Source organism: Stereum hirsutum (genome assembly GCF_000264905.1).
Source record: "Stereum hirsutum FP-91666 SS1 unplaced genomic scaffold STEHIscaffold_4, whole genome shotgun sequence".
Taxonomy (NCBI): Eukaryota; Fungi; Basidiomycota; class Agaricomycetes; order Russulales; family Stereaceae; genus Stereum; species Stereum hirsutum.
In genome coordinates, this window is record NW_006763134.1 from 2,157,757 (window position 1) to 2,176,368 (window position 18,612).

The 18,612-nt window shown below is 51.5% G+C and overlaps 8 protein-coding genes and 1 non-coding gene across 9 annotated transcripts; 5 read left to right on the plus strand and 4 right to left on the minus strand.

Annotated features, from left to right (window-relative positions):
• Positions 1-1,850: 1,850 nt before the first annotated feature.
• STEHIDRAFT_154953 (uncharacterized protein) lies at positions 1,851-2,211 on the minus strand (the record flags this gene model as incomplete). The annotated part of the gene is made up of 2 exons (XM_007302076.1): positions 1,851-2,115; positions 2,171-2,211. 2 exons carry the CDS (start codon positions 2,209-2,211, stop codon positions 1,851-1,853), a joined length of 306 nt encoding a protein of 101 aa, XP_007302138.1.
• A 1,204-nt stretch (positions 2,212-3,415) lies between these two features.
• STEHIDRAFT_109505 (uncharacterized protein) lies at positions 3,416-3,967 on the plus strand (the record flags this gene model as incomplete). Its single annotated transcript, XM_007302077.1, has 2 exons — positions 3,416-3,638; positions 3,771-3,967. The coding sequence occupies 2 exons, from the start codon at positions 3,416-3,418 to the stop codon at positions 3,965-3,967; spliced, it is 420 nt and encodes a 139-aa protein (XP_007302139.1).
• A 1,086-nt stretch (positions 3,968-5,053) lies between these two features.
• On the plus strand, positions 5,054-5,817 carry STEHIDRAFT_45656 (uncharacterized protein; the record flags this gene model as incomplete). Its single annotated transcript, XM_007301428.1, has 2 exons — positions 5,054-5,299; positions 5,404-5,817. Coding segments are annotated over 2 exons (660 nt in total), but the record flags the coding sequence as incomplete, so codon positions are not given.
• Positions 5,818-7,231: 1,414 nt separating this feature from the next.
• Positions 7,232-8,485, plus strand: STEHIDRAFT_154955 (uncharacterized protein; the record flags this gene model as incomplete). The annotated part of the gene is made up of 3 exons (XM_007302078.1): positions 7,232-7,635; positions 7,716-7,848; positions 7,937-8,485. The coding sequence occupies 3 exons, from the start codon at positions 7,232-7,234 to the stop codon at positions 8,483-8,485; spliced, it is 1,086 nt and encodes a 361-aa protein (XP_007302140.1).
• A 593-nt stretch (positions 8,486-9,078) lies between these two features.
• On the minus strand, positions 9,079-10,092 carry STEHIDRAFT_109508 (uncharacterized protein; the record flags this gene model as incomplete). The annotated part of the gene is made up of 7 exons (XM_007302079.1): positions 9,079-9,212; positions 9,240-9,265; positions 9,386-9,454; positions 9,534-9,592; positions 9,652-9,847; positions 9,915-9,949; positions 10,009-10,092. 7 exons carry the CDS (start codon positions 10,090-10,092, stop codon positions 9,079-9,081), a joined length of 603 nt encoding a protein of 200 aa, XP_007302141.1.
• A 1,431-nt stretch (positions 10,093-11,523) lies between these two features.
• On the plus strand, positions 11,524-12,761 carry STEHIDRAFT_76220 (uncharacterized protein). The gene is made up of 2 exons (XM_007301565.1): positions 11,524-12,039; positions 12,095-12,761. The coding sequence occupies exons 1-2, from the start codon at positions 11,620-11,622 to the stop codon at positions 12,671-12,673; spliced, it is 999 nt and encodes a 332-aa protein (XP_007301627.1). The 5' UTR covers positions 11,524-11,619; the 3' UTR covers positions 12,674-12,761.
• Positions 12,762-13,263: 502 nt separating this feature from the next.
• Positions 13,264-14,858, minus strand: STEHIDRAFT_119960 (uncharacterized protein). Its single transcript, XM_007302080.1, has 3 exons — positions 14,664-14,858; positions 13,544-14,577; positions 13,264-13,482 (listed from the first exon to the last, which is right to left on the minus strand). The coding sequence occupies exons 2-3, from the start codon at positions 14,555-14,557 to the stop codon at positions 13,465-13,467; spliced, it is 1,032 nt and encodes a 343-aa protein (XP_007302142.1). The 5' UTR covers positions 14,558-14,577; positions 14,664-14,858; the 3' UTR covers positions 13,264-13,464.
• Positions 14,859-15,194: 336 nt separating this feature from the next.
• On the plus strand, positions 15,195-16,805 carry STEHIDRAFT_138280 (uncharacterized protein; the record flags this gene model as incomplete). The annotated part of the gene is made up of 3 exons (XM_007302081.1): positions 15,195-15,665; positions 15,766-16,029; positions 16,269-16,805. The coding sequence occupies 3 exons, from the start codon at positions 15,198-15,200 to the stop codon at positions 16,803-16,805; spliced, it is 1,269 nt and encodes a 422-aa protein (XP_007302143.1).
• Positions 16,806-17,454: 649 nt separating this feature from the next.
• STEHIDRAFT_t114 lies at positions 17,455-17,556 on the minus strand. Its single transcript has one exon. It is a non-coding gene; the product is annotated as a tRNA-His (tRNA).
• Positions 17,557-18,612: the final 1,056 nt, after the last annotated feature.

Below are 18,612 nucleotides of genomic sequence, written 5' to 3' on the forward strand. Positions count from 1 at the left end.
CTAGAATCAAAAAATACAGTGGCAAGAGACGGACGGAGGAATAGACTCACAAACAAAACATCTTGCGACAAGATATGATAACTAGAAACGCACCTAGGGTATCAACAGCCGATGGTGCCTCCCACCCTTCGCTCTTTGCAATCTCTTTTTGAGTCCTCCTCGCCCATCCACCGCAATGAGTGGCTCTTAGTTCATTTATCGTCACTAAGTTACGTCTCGAATACTCTTCGCAGACATTCCGAAGGAGAAAGAGATGGAAGTGGTGATTGCTGCAACTGAAGTCGGCATTGCAGACGCGTACGTGGTGCAGAGAATCATGTGCGTACCATCTAGCATCCATCAGCGTCGGAAGGGTTGGTAGCACATATCCTTTAGCAGAGCAGGCAGAAAGTAAATTTGGACAGATCATACAGCATGCAAGAAGAGCGAGCAAGAGGAAGAAAGCGACAAGGACCGACGCGCAACCGACGCGCAGGAGTGGAACAGAGGACAAACAAGCGTCAACAGTCTTCAGAGTCTGTTGTCGAAGTTGAAGGCTTGCCCTCTTTCGCCCTCTCAGGATCTGTAGCACCCGCCAGCGCATTCCATTTGTGTGTACTTATCTCTAGCCTACCACACACGATTTTTGTACGCAACTCATCATGTGAGTCTCTTCAAACCGAATTCGACGAGCACGGCGATGCTGATCTTTGAGCTGGAGTCAAGGTTGTCGCTCAAAGTGGCCATGGGTGGTCGCCGCGTGCTCGTCGATGCGCTCGCCTCGGTCGATCTGGACTACCAGGTAATTCTGGTGTACACGGTCGAGGAGATCTCGGGGGAGAAGCGAAGGACAGCAGTGAAGGGGAAGCCATTCGTGCTCTGGAGGTAGTGGTATGCGGAGGTGGCCAGCGCGGTGAGGGAGGGGGTTCTCAATGCCGGGTGCGACGTCGTCGACGTGTGGCCCATGCGTCGATGGGAGTGGGACGCTAGCGTGGACTGTGACGGTCAGCAAACCTCCAATCTTGACGACTCGTTGTCCTTTCGCGGACCAAATTTACCGAGTCACGACCACAGGTCGCTGAGCTCGTCCTACCCTGCTTCCTGCACCTCGTCAACGTGCTCCTGCCGCTGTGAGTGTACTCCGCTCGAAGAGGCATGCCTTTATTTCACGACATTTTCTCCGTGACTTCAATCGCTCATACCAGCACATTCGTTCTTATCCCCTATTTCGCTCTGTAGGCTCAGTCGTCCGACCTGGGAAAAACTTTCAGCGACATCTACTTCGACCCTTGCCTGATGCGATCAAAGGCATTCAAGCGACTTAGCCGTCCTCGGGCAGATTCATGTTCTTGTGAAGAACGGAGGCGAGGGCCGTGTTTTGTTCGATTCGGCGTTGGCGATGCTGCAGGGATTGTTTTCCCCGACGGAGAAGCACAGTATCGAGCTCGCCAGTGGGCAGCGGATTACGGCGCTCCTTGGTGGTGACCAATATGCTCCTGGTGAGCTTATAGATGAGTCTTCGTTGTTTTTTGGACGAGCTGATGCGACTGTAGTCGAGACTGCTGAGCCGTCGAATGGTCGTTCGCTGGAGAGCTGGATGGATTGCATTGTACGTATCATCTGACCATCAGCCCGACAACCTCATCATCGCGGCCACCGACGTCTCCACACTGTTCACACACTCGTTCTATGTGGAACGCGTTTACCAGGCGACGGCGGCAGACGCATGACCGTCCTCGCAGACGGCGCACACCCCCTTATATCTTCAACCACCCTCGCATCCTACGTCTCCCATCTCCCCTCTAGCGCCACCGCCACCGCCCACACTTCCTCCTCAAATACCCGCCAAATGACCCATCTAACCTACATCATTACCATCTCCCATTACCCGTCCAAAACTCCTTTCCAGATGCCCTCCCATCTCCTCTACCGCTCTCCTCTCCCACGTCAACGCCAATACTTGCGCCCCCACTCGCACCACAGTCCCCAACCGTCTCGTCCACGTCGTCTTCGAACGCACAGACGCCAACGACTTCCCGAAGATCGAACAGCATGGAATCGCTCTCGCCCTCGCCGGGTACGTCTTCGTCCACCCGTGTGTAGTCGCTGAATTTTAATCTTGAAGAGGCGGGATCACTGAGGCATGCGTCGGTGCCGCTATAGTCGTAGTCGCATGCACAAGTACAAGTACTCTACATTCGTAGATGCCGTGGTAGCAGAAACTATGACCATCGTACCCGAGGCCGTTTGCTAACCCGACGACAGCGACGGTGATGGCACCACAGTCTTCAAGCTCGGGATCCCTGTTGTCGTCTGCAACGTGCCCGTCCTCTTGACATCTTTCAACTTTACTACATATTTATATTCTGACTTCCATTCCCTACCACCACCACTAACACCAGTAGACTACAAGCGATTTCCGCTGTCTCATAGTTCGTGTCCCACGAAGATAGTGTAGTACATGGTACTCGTAAAGTCTGTGCTGTTCAGAAATCGCATATAAATACGATTATTTTCAATGAATTTCTGTTTATTCTGGGTGCCACACAACGACCAGAATCGTCCTGTCCGTCCTGACGCGCCCTGAGAGCCCTGACAGGCCCTGACGCGCTCTCGAGACCTCACGGGCTTTCGCGGAACGGATCGTCAGGGCCGCTCAGGGCTTCTCAGGGCCTGTCAGGGTTTTCCAAGAGTTCTGATGGAGGTTGGTGGGGATGCAATACGCACACCCAGCGACTGATGTTCCTCAGGCTCATGTCTTCGCGAGCAAAACCTTGTCAGGTCTCCAGACTTCAGCGACGAGCTCGACGACGGAACGGGCGCGAACGATGAAGAGATTCTTCTACCCCGGCTGCATACTATGTGCTTTCGTCGGTGCTACGGGGATGGAGCTATTCCCCCGTCGATCATCGACGCTCTTCGTCTGCTATGTACACGACCGGGGAGCGTGTTGAGAGAGCTTCATGTCATCTATGGAACGATAAACGACTCTCTGAAGGCCAGTCTTTCCGATTTTACGAGGGTGGTGGTGTGGGAGATTGATGGGGATGGCATAGCGAGAGAGCCAGCGCGAGACTGATCTTATTGGTGCTCTGTTCACCAGCGATGTGGGATATGGGAGTTCCACGAACGCCGAATGATTGCGACTGATGAGGGATGCTTTGGGGTGCGTGGCGGGTACGAGCAGCTGATGATTATGTGAAGCTTTATCGGTATAGTCCATGCATGATATCCTTTCGAACCTCCGGGACTCGCACTGATACAGAGAAACCGCTTCATGCTCGAGCTGGTGACTCAAATTCATTGTATACATGCATTTGTCCGGTTTGACGGTATCGATGTACAGTGAGTGTACCAATACGGCGGACCTACAGCACCATCTTGAACATATGAAGGCCCACGGGATCATAAATCCGTATAACTAACCAGAACTCAAATGAGCGAGAAAAACATCAGAGGAATGCAACAAGCCGCCCAATCCGTTCCAGCTGCTGCGCCAAACTCGGCGCTGCTTCGCTTGACGAAGAGGTTCGACCTTCTGATTATCCTTGGTACGTTGATGTTCCAAGGTGATTCTTCCTGTGTCAATTTCGATGAATCTTCTGGCATGATGAAGGCTGTCCTTATGAAAAACTGGACGTCTGTAGCAAGAGCTCGAGGTACGCTAGCCTGAGTACCCAGAGGCGACAGCATACCAGTGAAAGGCACTGAACTCAGCTAGATCGAGAGCTAGAGGGTCCTATAACAGGGCTTCAGGCGTAAAGGATCCGCAGAAACTGAAACCCTTGCAGATCTTGGTCAAGGTGATGAAGGAGGGAACATAGGAGCGTGCATGACAGTAAAAGTCGACGCACTGAAGAGTCTGACGCTGATGGGAATGCACGTCGGTCAATCAGAGCCGTCAGAGCCGCCGGGCTCCTCCGGGTTTCCTGGTGTTGAGTCTGGAGCGCCAAAGGGAGTGAACAGCAAGACAAGCACGCTGGTATAGATGACGCAAAGTGATAATAGACAGTCATACTGCCGACGGATGGTTGGCAGTAATTGACACTGGGCGGTGCAGAACTCGGATGAGGTTCCCGTATGCACATGGAGAAGAGTCCTGACTGCCTCTCAGGGCCGCTAGGGAAATAAACACAGCTTCTTACTCGTTTATTACTGTAGTGTGGCGAGTCAGGGGATGAGGATGCTAGGTTATTCTGCAGCTACATAAGAAGAGAAACAAAGCGACTAGCGACATCGACGTTGGTGGTTGTTCGGGTGGCACGCAGAGACAGGCCCGTCGAAAGGTGCCACATGTACAGATGATGAACGTTCAACTTGAAACGAATTTCAAATCTCGGCTGGTTATCTTGCCAAACACGTCGTCTCCTTGGCGCCTATCATCGCGCCGACTTGGGCTTGGCGCTCGGACAGCTTCTCCGCCACCAACAGCACGAGCTCGCTGCCTCGGCAAGCCTTCCTCACCTGAGAATTCCAGAATAAATTCACGCTGCTCAAAAGGCACTCGAGGTCACTGATCTATCTTGGCTGTGTTCTTCATTCTACTTTCTCGTGGAACTCTGCAGTGCAGTTTTGGCCTTTTGTCATTCTTAGCTACCCCACACAGCCTTTCTTGTCATCGTGAACGCTAGTGCCCTGTGAAGTCGTGACTGGATCCGACTTCGGGATATAAAAGTAGACTCTTCGGCATTCATCGCGCGGCTTGATTTCCCCCGCTTTTACCATCGTCTCACACATTCGATCTTTGTAGCTTGACTGCCGCTTGTCAGTATCGTCATTGACCTGTCTGCATAACCGTGCTACTCGATCTCAGCGGACTCCCACCACCAACATCTCCTCACTTCGTTCAACCCAAACGATGTACATCCCATTTTTTTCCTCGTTCACCCCTCACCATTCGTCCTCTCGTTCTTCGGAAGCTTCACACTCGTCAATATCTCGTCTCGCACGCCGGAAGGGAGGAGGCGGCAAAGGCGGCGGTAGCTCTAAAGGTGGCTCGTCAGGCTCCTCGTCCTCCGGCGGTCGCACATCCTCCGTACCCGTCTCCAACATCCCCGCCGCAGGAAAATCATCAGCAACGTCCTATGGCTCCGGCGGCGGGAAAGCCGTCGCAATACCCAGCGGTCAGCTCTTCGCAGGACGTCAGGCAGGCGGAGGTACGCGCGATCAGGTCCCTGGGACTTCGGTGTATGGGAGTGGGTATCCTGGGGTTGCGGGTAGAGGTGTCGCGGGCAGAGGTTTTCCATTTTATTTTTGGCCGATTGTATGGGGCGGAGGCACCGGCGTCGGGACGGCTGCATATCTGCATGACCAGGATGAGGTACGTGGCACCTTTTATTTGCTCTCCGCTTCACTGCCTTTCGCTCGCTGGGTTTATGGTGTCACATATCTGATGCGTTCGTGTCGGTGCTGGCGTTTATCTAGTATGGTCGGCCGGAGAACTCTTCCCGTCCGGGAGGCGTCATGACTCAGGCTCTGATCACTTCAAATTCCTCGACGACATCATCAGGAAACATCACGACTTTCCATCTCCTCGCAGACAACTCGACACTCTCCTCCCTCCTCACCTCCCTCCAATCCAACTGCTCATCATTCTACAACTCCTCCCTCACCTCCACACAACCACAAACCTACTTCGGCAACGACACCTCCGACCCGCAACCCGAACAGGCTATCCAGTACTTTAGGGCCAGCAGCGTGGTGTTGACGTTGGATGGGTATAACGATACGGCGGCACTGAGTAGTGATGAGAATGCGACGCAGACGAGTTTGCCGAGTAATGTGGATGCGACGTTGTTGGAGTGTTTGAACGATACGGTCGCGTTGGCGGTACCGCTTGTTGATGGCGCCTTGCCCGCGTTCAGGGTGGGAGCAGGATCTGCAAGAGGCCTTGTTGGATCGATGTGGCTGGCTGTTGTCCTTGTGCGGTGGATTTTGTGAAACGACTGGGTCCTTGTAGTGGATGTCAGTCTCCTGGTCTCGGATGGAACTAACAATATTCGATATATATGTGTTCTTTCACTTCGATGGGTGCCTAGGTATACGACATACTTACTTGTTTTTTTCGCGGTTAATGGAAGTCTTCAATCATACTCGCTCTCATTCCTCTTCATTCCCTATTTCCATTCCGGTTACTTTCGTTCTTTCGAATTCTCCCGGATTAGTTCACGTTTGCTATGTTTGGTCTCACGTTATTGTTCCATTATAAACGATTACTGTAGCTTTTGATACCCGCGATTGTCAACATCATTCAAATCCTTGATGTTCTTCTCTAGCTCCCCGCTTCTAGAGTCGCCCATGACATGCATGACACCCGGCGAGTAGGCGCCACACTCGCTCGGGCGCCACTCATTGAGTGATGCGTGGGAATGATCAACCGGCAAGACGCGGTGCCGAGATTCTTGAATTTGCAACCTCACGTTTTTTCAACGTTCTTTTGTCCCTTGTCCACGGTCCTGCGCGCGACACACGTCGAACTCAGGCCCCAGTACTCTAGAGCAACCCCTATCCTTCGAGCGCTTGGATAGTTATGATCTGCAGCACCTTTGAGCTCTACGATATGCTCCATTCCACAGCCATTTCCTTTATCCGTTCTTTGGCTTGCGCTGGCACTTGAACGTCGACTGGGGTCAAGCCATCCTCTTTTGGCCACGTCTTTGTCTCGGTCCGCAGTCCCATTGGTCCGAGGCGCATGCTCTGCGTGTGTTTCAATTCCCTAGGCTACGTCACTAATGAGACTCCGTTCAACCCGATAACGTCTGTAACACTGCATCTGTAACAGTCCACAAAGGGTTCCCCTGTTCTGGTTAGGTGGCACCAGCGGATTGAAACAGCAATTGGGCACAATAGGGGTCCTTGTTCCCGTCGGATAACACTCAAGAGGAACAAGGGCACAGCAGCGCCATCATGCCACCTCGTAGCTTATGCCTATGTTTCTAGGATTTCCTAGGCTAGGTAACTAATGGAAACGCACCGCGGAACCCGATTTCATCTGTAACACTCCGCAAAGGGCTTGCTTGTTCCAGATGACACTAGCGGCCTGTCGCGGTCGCTATGGTTTGAAGCGGCAATTGGACACAATAGGGACCTTCTTCCGATTTGATAAGACTGAAGAGGAACAAAAGCACAGCAACGCCACTGTGCCACCTCGTAGCTGACGATTTGTATATGGCTGGCTCGGGAACAGTACAAAAGGGGCGTGGGTTGTGGTAGTTCCCTGCCATTCTCCCCTCCCCCAACTCCACTACACCTCATGATCTTGATTAGGCTCTCCGACCGTCGGCATGGCCTGATATCGTGGGCTTTTGGCACCCCCAGCGATGGCTACAGTAGCTCTTCTCGGCCGGAGTCTATGCTCGTTCCAAGAAAAGGTGGCGGAGGCCACGGGGCCGGGGGCGAAAGCTCTTCTGGATCAGGAGGATCATCTGGAAAAAGCTCTTCTTCGTCAGGAGGATCATCAGGCAAATCGAGCTCCTCTGGTTCATCTTCCACGTCTTCCAAGTCCTCTTCAATCTCTGTGAAAGGTCTTTCGGGTGGCAAGACCTCCGCCACGACATATGGACCCGGTGGAGGGAAGACTAGCACGATTTCTGAAGGGCAACCTTTTGCGGGACGCACTGTCGGCGGGGGTACGAGGGCGGAGGTTTACGGGTCTTCGTATGTCCCTATAATAATCAATATGAACCTTGATGTTGAAGTGCTGATAGTCGTGTGTTTTCTATAATTTCTGGGTGTAGGAAATACGGGAGCGGATACCCTCCTAGCTACTCTGGGAAGATAACGCAAAGAGGACTCCCGTACTACTTTTGGCCCATCGTTTGGTCCTCTAGGCCAACCGATCCCCCGAAAATTTCCGAGGGGGAAGGCACGGTGCGCATTCCATTGATCTCATCCTCGACAATGCCTTCACGCAACCATACTGATTATAATTTATGATTATTCCGTCCTTCCACTACAGTATGGCAAGCCGGACAACACCTCTCGTCCAGGTGGAGCTCTGGTTCAAGCAGTCTTCTTTTCGAATGTCTCAGAGTCCGCACAGTTTACGCTTTTAAGCGACAACTTTACCGTCACTGTTATCATGCCACTGATAAAGTACAACTGCTCTATGATCAACAACTCGACGTCGTCTTCCACACCTGTACCCTACAATCCAGATGCATCCTCTTGCTCGATCTCCAACGCATCCTCGTGCTATCCCGTCGCGGAACAAGCGATCCAGTACTACCGTGCTAGTACCGTCGTTCTCACTTTGGATGGCTACAACAATACGGCGGTCTTTGCCTCGAATGAAACTGACTCCAATGCCACGTCGAGCGGGAATGCTACACCCCTCCCGAGTCTCAGTGATACGGACCAATCTTTATTGGGCTGCTTGAACGGGACGATTGGGGCGGCTGTCCCGCTTGTGGATGGTGGTGTGTCATCGATGAAGTTCAGCAGTAATGTGGGTGGACTGGTCGCTTCGGTATGGTTGGTGAAATGTTTGATCAGGTGGATATTCTGAGTGTTACCAAGTGTCGTATACTTGGTCGCTAGTACGAAGGATCGGGTGAGGTGGAGGGACCGACATTCACGAATAGTGTCTCTGTTTTATGTTTTCATCACGGTGCGATTGACCTCTGCCGTTGTCGTTTTCGACAAGCCAGGCTTACACTCTCTTTATTCGGTTATGGACTTCGATTATTGGACAATGAAGACGCGTTTCGATGTACCATCATGCCCACACTCGTTTATTCTCATAATACAATTACCACTTTTTCTCCGCTTTGGCAGGGCACCTTCTACCCTCGATAGCAGGAATTGAAAGCACAAGTACTGGCAGATCGTGTGCGAACTTCACAACGCCGGGAGACATGTATCAGGTCCGAAAAGATCTAGAGGGCTCTTGCAGCATCGCGACTGCCCGCGACCGTTGATCGGATATTGACGGCAGACTACAAGAGATCCGCAAACCCTTACACGACGATGCATCAAATCGCCGTTCCACTGCCGTTCCTTGCGCTGTCACAAGACTGCAACGATGTCCGGATCCCAAAAGCGCTGTTCCCTAACTCAATCAAGAAATTTCGCTCGGTCTATACACGGCGTTTGGGACTATCAGTCTGCCCTGTGGCCGAGTCCTAGCCGAAGATTGTTCGCCGCCGCAATGATTAGGCCTGTGGGAAGAGCTGCGTTTTGGAATGGGATGTCAATCGAGGCAGGGATGAGGACTTGATGGATGGGGGCGGAGACTAGGAGGGGTAAGACGAAAAACTCACAGCTTGACAATACGTGTACACATGTTCTATTGCAACAGAGATCCGCAGATAAAAGTTGTAAGTGAAGTGACAGCGGAGAAGTGAACGGCATAGACTACAAGAGCAGGCAAATCGCGGTGGTATGACAGTGGGACATTTGTACATACCTGACCCATCCTTGTGCCTGTGTCCTCTGGTTGATGTAGACAAAGTTGTATAATAATCTTAAGCAGATACTGAGACGAAAAGAAGGGGATGAGGATGAGTGCGGTCAACACGAAGCACACGAAGCAAAAGCGGATGAAAACAACTCACTAAGCTATCGCAGTGATGTTCAACGTTCTATGCCTTAGTCCCGCGTAATGCCCTAGAACCTGGTATCCCCGTCGCACGTTAGCCCCGGCTACCCATGATGACCAAAAACCTTACTCACCACGGCAGTTGTCCATAACGGGAAGACCTCAATGCCGTTCTTGATGTCAAACGATAAGAGGATCAGTTGTATTTCCTTATACCAAACGATGCGGAATAAAAGGAATACCTTATGTGCGCCTTCATATCTGTCTACCAGATTTAGGATATGTGGAGCATCCTTCTCGACGCGTGATCTGTTCTGTCGTGGTTGTACACTGACACGCACGGTGCGTAGGGTCAGCAGTTTGAGTGATATTTAGCGACGAAGTTGATACTACGGACTTATCCCAGCCTATCGTACGCCTGATCAATCTGAACTGGTAAAAGATCGAAAATGTCAGTTTATGACTGTGTTCAATGATGAGCAAGAACCCACCCTCGCATGAAACGGATATAAACCAATATAAGAAACAATGGGTATTGAGAATGCAGAAAGCGGAGTATCGATCATCAGCGACATGTACCACGGTCGGGACGACTCTCGAGGGACAGAGGACGGTCCTGGGGCTAAGTTGGATCCGAGCACGCTCTATATACACCAGATAGGCGCGGTGGCTCTCGGTGTTGGTTCGGGGGAAAGCTGAGATGTCTCACGTCTAGTATTGTAACAGGCAATTGCATCGCCGTCCTTGGTGGGATTCCCCAAAGTGGTTCATCATCAGACAGATGGTCGATTCGCGGGTTCGTAGTCATGCAGTAAACGTCGGCGACCAGGCCGCCGCTTTAGCACCTATCGTCTAAGGGGGAAAAACCTGACCCTGCCGACACACCCATCTAGAAAAAGCACGTTACTTTAACTACCTCGAAGCACCAGAGTGCAAGTCCTCACGAGGGTGAACTGTTCCTCTACATCTCTTTATTCGTCGCAGGCAACGCAAAGCAAACAGGACGCTCTTGAGGTTTTCTTTCGAGTCCTAATAGATTCCTGGTAAAACGAGCTGAGTTTCATATCGAGTACAGTTCGACGTAGGGTTGCCCAGATGCCATCATAGAACTTTATGTATCGGTTCGAGTTGAGCTTCCCCGGGTTAGTGGGAACATGACTCGAAAGAGCCATTGTACCGCTGTAGAGAGCTCCCCATCATACCATTGCCGCCAGCAAGCTTAAGACAGAAAACAGAGCTGAACCAATGGTGTCGACGCTAAGAAAGCTCCCAAAGGGCACAATATTGAAGACGGCAGAGCGGAGAGGTTGAAGAGCCGGAGCTTGAGCGCTTGAGCCTGTGGCTGTGTGGCGTGTGAAAAATAAGTGCCACGATTTCGTGAATTTCAATTTCCGAGTCCTGCGCGCTAATGGCAACTACGTTCTCGCATCAACGTTCAACTTCTCGCATGAACATTGTTGTTGGTGCTGGTACAGGTCATGCTTATGGGGAGACCTACCCCGCTATTCAACATCGATCCTAAACCACGTGAGACGCATTCTACTCAATGGTAAGTAAACTCAAATTTGAACCTGAAGACTCAGAGGCTCGGAAGAGCCAGTCCGACTCGGAACTCATTCTTTCGAGGCTGGGTGCCAGAGACTGACTTTCATTTCTTATACCTCTGGCGCTGTATTCTTATGAGCTCATAACGCTTTGCTCACGAACTTGGAAACTAGGAATAACGTGGCCATAGTTGTGTCAACTCGCATCCATCTACTACCTATCACTAGTCGGATGCTCGCGGTCGTATCACGCCGCTGAAGGTCACAACACCTGGGTGCTGGGTCGTGCTACATGCATCTCTGAGCTCTTGACTCGTTTCAAAAGTTTAATCGAGCCTGCCGAGACACTCCGTGGTGAAAAACAACCCTATAAATGATCGCCATCACGGGCGCTTGCCTTACTGTAAAGCCTTGCGCTCCCATGCTATACACAGGTTTAACTATGCACCGCTTCCGTCTACCTTATATCTCGTAGGTAGTTCTCCATGCGCCGCCTTTTCAAGTCCCACTTCCGTCGTCCATTCATACCTTTTGCCACCATAATATCCTTTGGTCTCCATGTCGCCTTCTTTTATCCCAGTAGACGAGCTCCTCAATCGTCGAGATGCCAATTCTACAGGCAACGGTACAGCTATTCCTCTCATGACTCCCGTTCCAATAAACAACGTCCCGTCAATTGACCACTGGAACGCAACGACTTACGGAACTGGCGCGGGATTTAGCATCACAATCCCTGACGGCGAATTATTTGCCAGAAGGAGGGCTGGCGGAGGGTACAGGGGATCTGTATTCGGGAGCTGGGTCTATGGCAGTGGGTATGACATCGATGCGGAATTCGACGATGAAACAAACCAAGGGAGAGGAGTCAGTGGAAAGGGATTTCCATTCTGGTTCTGGCCGTTTGTCTGGGATGCGAGCGAGGAGGTTAAAGCAGTGAGGGCGAGTGAGGGGGCAGGGTACCTCTATGACACAGAAGAGGTGAGTTGTGGCCGCTTTGTAACGTACCTCGTCACGTTTGTTGACATTTCTCTAGTATGGCAGCACCGATAATTCATCACGACCAGGTGGTCCATTGACTCAAGCCGTGTTCCAATCGAACACAACGTCGCTCTCGTCGGGACTCAGTGTCTCAACTTTCCACGTACTCGCCGACAACGCTACGCTCACATCCCTCATCGCTCCTCTCAATCTCAACTGCTCGCTCCTCTACAATACCACCACCTCTTCCATCTCTCCATCCAACTGGTCCTCCTACACCGGCAGCACCTCCGATCCCCAACCCGAACAAGCCATCCAATACTATCGCGCCAGCACCGTCGTTCTAACACTCGATGGGTACAACAATACTGCAATCTTCTCCGACGAGAATGCCACGCAGATCAGTTTGCCGGATGGTATGGATACAAAATTGGCGACGTGTTTGGAACAGACGATCGGGGCTGCAGTGCCGTTGTTGTATGTGGACAAGATCTTCGGCAATGAGACGGCGACGCCGAGCGGAGCTTTGCGATCTTTTGGGATATGGCAAGACAACACGATGGGTTCAGGCTCGTTGGGTGGACTAGTGGGTTTGATGTATGTAGGGATCAGTGTGGCGAGATGGTGGGCGTAGTGCGAGCTTTTGACGAGCTATTGTATCGTTTCAGTTTCCACGGATTGAACTCAGTTTACCGCTCTCATCCACGATTTAACCATATGACAAACACGCTACTTCTCGTTTGCGTCTATTGCCGTTTCGCCTCTATAAGGTATTAGTTTCTTCTGCCACGACTCATCGATGAATCATACTGGGAACGCGTAGGATTCGACTCTGGGTATAATCTAAGTCCGGCCCTCAAGCCACAACGACATCTGACTTATTCCAGAGCGAACATTGTCGACAGTGACGGTTTTATTGAGGGACAGCGGTCGACCATCGCCCGTGGCTCGCGTCAAAGCTTCGTTCGATGACTACTTCCGACATGCATGGAAATCTCAGCAGAGACCTAAAGACAGCAAGGTCATGCGAGTTTAACCCGTATGGAGGGTAGCCAATGCGGCTACTACAGACGATGATGATGCCCATCAGAGAGCATTCAATCAGGCACTGGACATGCTCGCTGATTTACCAGACGATAGGATGGTAGGGCACAGCATGTTACAAACGTAGAGAAGGATGACGACGACGAACATTGTAACGGACATTACAGTCAGAAACGGATGGACGAGTTCAAAAAACAGATATTTGGGCGATTCATGAACAATAGCAAGCAACGAAAGCGACAGGAGATACGTGAACACTTCAGCAGGAAGAGAAAGCAAGAAAACAACAAAGCACACAAAACTCAGAAAGCAACGACAGCATCGAGACATGTTCAAATTTCAAAAAAATGTCCTTCACGTTCATATCAAGCCTGGCGGCCATCAGTAAGGAGATTCCACCTGCGTTTGAACAATAGATCGACGGTCAAGTAGAGTCGTGCAAGTTTTGAACTGTACATACCTGCGAGATAGCATCATCCACAGCAACAGCGAACCGCTCGCAAAAATCCAACATCGCCCGAACTCCAGTCCTACAGGCCAACGTCTGGCAAGCAACAGCCTCCCGCAACACCGGCTCTAACAACGCTCGGTCTCGCAGGGTATTTCCACACGGCCTCTCCTTCAGAGCCGGTGCTGCCGTCTGGTGCATGAAGTTCTGCCACCATGTGGGCGCGTAAAAGTACCCTGTGTGGGCCGCCGTGGATGTATCGACAGCGAAGCCTCTCTGTATCGAAGAGCCATTGAGGTTGACTCTCACGCGGCATGTGTAACACGCTGGGGTGGTGTCGCCGAGCGGGACGTCGGCAACGGACTCGATCCAGCGCCAGTCTTGAGTGGCTAGTTTGCTGGCGACGTCCTGGCAGGTGAGATGGTACTGCAGGAGCCGAGCGTACTGTAGACCCGAGATGAATGTGAGCTCTGGGGCGGTTGAGAATGGCATGAGGGGTTTCTCGAGGGTCAACTTGGCGACTTCATCCCGGAAACTATCGATATGGTGTGCGCTGGCGAGCGCAAACGCTGCGACCGGGTCGTCCTTAGCTGCGGCGAGGCAAGTCCTCATCACGGCGCGAGAGAATTCGGTGACGTCGTACTTGTTGTGTACTCTGCAAATGTCTTCGAGCTCGTCGATACCGATGGGAGGTAGGTTGTCTTCGTCGAACCTATGGCAGGAATGGAGAAGGAAGGATAAATTCTTCCAGTCCTCCTCGTAAAATGGAACGACGGGAAGGCCATCTTTGAATTCTTGTGGCGGATCATGTGAGGTGGGGTCAGGAGTATCCGTGGCCGCCCCTTGTGGAAGCATGATCATGCCCTTGAGGGCGGATGAAGCGAGTGAAAGCAGGCAACTGTGAGCGCGGAAATCGATAAGGTCGCTTGAACGGCAAATTAAATCCGCTGTTTCATGATCAAATGGCGCCAAGAAGGCAGGAATGGCGGCTACGGGGTCTTCAGACAGGGCTTCTGTGTTCTCCATCGCGAGCACAAGGACTTGAACTGTACAAGATTGTTCATACATACACCTATTAGTACATAGTACGACTATCGAACGTGGCGACGGCTTGGGCTTTCAAATGACTTACGAGTTTAACGTCCGCTCTAGTATACTCTACGACCAGGCCAAAATCACAGCTTCCTATAAATCGCTGTGATTTTTTCGGTCGGCTTGTTCCAATTCCTATAATGCCATGATGGGAGCAAAAAGTACCTTGAGCTTCGAGTTGAAGTCTAGGAGGGCCCGGAACCATGAAGGAGTAACTGCTGGTGGGCTGCGACTTGCGCCTATTGAAAGTGAGTAATATATCCGAGATCTACTAAGACCCAGGGTGAGGCTACAGTGGTCCAGGATTCAGTTGTTGGGAACCTCGCAGTGCGGTAACGGCGGGAGGGCGGAGGGCTTGCCGCTTACTTGTATGCAAAGTTGTGGTGGCGGCAGATGGGAGTCGCGGAGTCTGATTCACGCGGCGACCGCCGGCATGGCGAACAACTCGCCGTGATCTTCCGGTCCTGACACTGCGTCTCAACTTCTTCTTCATACTTCGTGGCCTCAGGAATTTTGCAGAGCTCTTGGACGTAACGAACACTACCCACTTCAATCTACTTTCTTACTCCTCACTATGCCTTTCTCGACTCGATCTTCCCCGAGAAAAGACCTTGTCTTCGGCTTCCTCGCCAACGAAGTGCAGCTCATGGAACGAGCAAAAGCGTATGGCCTCGTCGTAGATCTCCAACCCAATGAGATCGAACATTACAAATCCGAAAACTACACCGAAGCAGAGATGGCCAAGTGCCAATGGTATCGCCGATCGGTAGCCATGATGAACTACGTTGATTGGGAGATCATCTCAAAGGTCGCGATACCCGACCTCGAGCTACGAACCGTTTGGGTCGGTGATGATCTATGCATCCAATGCTTTTCGTTGCCGCTCGAGTACGCCTCCAAGCGGCACCGCACCCCGGAGGTGGTAGCACAGATGAAGCTCCTCGCGAAACTTATCAAGACCGAGTTCCCACCTGCGCTATGGTGTGGTGTTTCGGCACCACTCCCGCCTTCACTTAAGGGCCAGAAGCTTCCCCCACGGCTGGTCAACTATCGCATTGAGGATTTGCCGTTTTAGATTCATGTCATATCTTCGTATCCATCATCTCTTTTAACCCCGTGTCACTTATCTGTCTTGCCCGCAGGTTCCTGTGTCTCGGACTTGTCTCAACCCTCCATCCAATCTTCTCCTACCCCGTTCGCCTGCCGTGTTGTCATTTGTGCGCTATTACCGTTTGTCTGTTTCCACGTTCTTATTTGATCCCATCACGTCGAATTTTTCCCATACCATCCTGTTGCTTCTCGATATATCATATACCTTTTCCTCACATATTTTCTGTCTGCGGTCGATTCTCATCCTTTTGGCTATCGACAGACGATCGTTACTTGCACAATACTTGCAAGTCTTGGTATTTTTTTGTTACTCTTGTTCGAAACCCATGTATATCAATCTTCACGCTTGGTCCTCAGTCGTCCTTCTATAGCGTTTGGCCCGAGCTCATGACACGGACATTGACAAATCTGGGCAACAAAAAAGGCGTGATTATGTCACCTGTGACAGTCTTATGCACACTTGAACCGTGACAGCTTGCGACGTGTCTCCCGACGACATTGGTCTACTCACATAGCCAAGTTATCACCCCTCTAGTTCTTCGTAGTACGAGCCGCCTCACTACAGTTCACAAAGACCATGTCGCGACCAAAGGGCTCAAGGGACGACCTTGTCTACGGCTTTCTCGCCAACGAAGTCCAACTTATGGAGCGAGCCAGGGCTCACGGCTTCGTCGTCGATCTTCCTCCCCACGAGATTGCAGTGTATAAAGCCGAGAATTATACCGACGCACAGATGATTGAGTGCCAGTGGTTCCGTCGATCGTTGGCGATGCTCAAATACGCCAAACGGGAGATCATCCCAAAGGTCGCGATACCCAACCTAGAGCTACGAACCGTTTGGGTCGGGGATGATATCTGTATCCAATGTTTCTCGTTGCCACTCCAATACGCGTCAAGGCGTCATCGCACCCCGGAGATGGCAGCGCAGATGAAGATACTCGCGAAGCTCATCAATTCCGAGTTCCCGGCAGCGGCATGGTGTGCCGTCTCTGCACCAGTCCCGCCTGAGATGATAGGTCAGAAACTTCCTCCACGGCTGGTCAACTATCGCATCGAGGATTTACCGTTTTAGGTTCGTGTCATATCTTCGGTTTTATCATTTCTTCTGACGTGTCTTGCTCGCAGGTTCCTGTGTCTCGGACTTGTTTCGACCCTCGTTCCAATCTTCTCCTACCACCATCTCCATGTCACTTGTCTGTCTTCACAGGTTCCCCTTTCTCGAACTTGTGCTGCCGCAAAGTTGTTCTAGCTCGTCTGTGTCTCGCGTTGTCATCCCTGCTTGTCTGTACTTTGTACACTCACGACCTTCTCATCTGATCCCATCATGTCAAACCTTTCACACACCACCTTGTTACTTCCCGGTATACCTTGCCCCAAATCAGGACGGTGTCCCGTTCAATCATTTTGTCTATACTCAGAAAACAAGAACCCAGGCTGTCGCTGCCAGATTTCCTGTAGGGTCGTCAACCCTTCGATGTACTCGAGTACAAGGTCGCAGCTTAGTGAGAGGCGCGCAGGATCATTTCAGTTACAGGCCGTGTCCGTAGCATGCTGTAGCCTGCTGTAGCGTAGAGTGACGTCACAGGTTCTGAGAGCCAAACGTCCACCGACCCTTGCGAAAAGAGGACAGCAAACACATCTCCTTCGAGTTCATATTGCTACGGCCCGTCGATCTCCCGAGCAAAATGATTGCTAAAACTAAAACGTCATCTCCTGGATACCAATTCGACCCGGACTCGAACCGAGAGCTTTCTACCCATGAGAACATATCAAGCTAAATATTCGCCATAAACAGACATGCATACCACTTGCACTATCAAGCCGTGTCTTTTGCGGTTGAGGCGAAACCATCGCCAAGTACGGGCCAGAATTTCATGCTCATAAGCAGATATCCGGAATAGAGGAGAACATAAACTGCCCTTTCGGGCCCTACCCTGGTCCCTTTAGCTATCAGTAATAGAAACTATATTGATGGACTTTGGATGCTAATCTGACGGTAAACTCGCGCAGGGCTCCGCTACGCTCCGCCTCGCGTACTAAAAAAACCTTGAAGTTTACCAGTCATTCTGTGTTCTGGGGGCCGAAGGGAAGGAAATACTCTACTTCAGGATTATGCCTCTCCTGATGTACATCGGGCTATATCCCACATAGAATGTGGCACCGGGACATGCAATATTGTCTATATTATACTATACCACGCCCTCCGGGCCAGACCTGTTCCTTCAGTCCCCACAGATTTGGCCACTAAGTTGCTTTGCTTCAAGCTCCTTCGCCACTTGGCGAAGAGGAGACAATGAGGAAGACGAGAACACCAAACAGTAGACAAGTTGGAGTTGTACGAGAGACGGAAAGATGCGGGGCTGACGAGGTGACTGTGATGCTCCGAGATACCACAGTGACAAAAACATGAAGCTCAGGACAGGCCCCACAGTTTTGACGCCACCGCCACAGGTCGGGGCGTGACGTGACTAGTGTTACCGCAATGAATGACTCTTGTTCTAAGACCTGTCCTAACGGAACAGGAATATACCAGTACACTGACAACTGGAACGAAGATGCCAACCTCTGTGGACCGCCCTGCCCACCCTCCTTGCCGGGGCGATCCACAGATGTTGGCCTCTTTTCCAATCGAGTCATGCAGATGCAGTATTTATTCAAGTAGGGGTGTATTGGGAATGCACGAACATCGGCCTTATTTATGAGCTCGAGACGACGAGAGTGGAGGAGGATGGAAGGCCGGCCGGCCGTGTGGCCAATTGCAACGTGTGGCAAGCACGCGAGTAGTGCGGTCTGGGCGCATGGGAAGTGCCGATCGGAACGAGACTAACTATGTCTGGCTGTTTGACGAAAATTAGCTGCTAACAGACCTTGTCCCCTAA

What these genes read in the sequence shown, in the direction of transcription:
- STEHIDRAFT_76220 (XM_007301565.1), top strand. Translation starts at nt 11,620, where the DNA reads ATGTCGCCTTCTTTTATCCCAGTAGACGAGCTCCTCAATCGTCGAGAT. An exon ending in ACCTCTATGACACAGAAGAG is followed by an intron (nt 12,040 to 12,094) that starts GTGAGTTGTGGC and finishes ACATTTCTCTAG; the next exon opens with TATGGCAGCACCGATAATTC.
- STEHIDRAFT_119960 (XM_007302080.1), bottom strand. Translation starts at nt 14,557, where the DNA reads ATGGAGAACACAGAAGCCCTGTCTGAAGACCCCGTAGCCGCCATTCCT.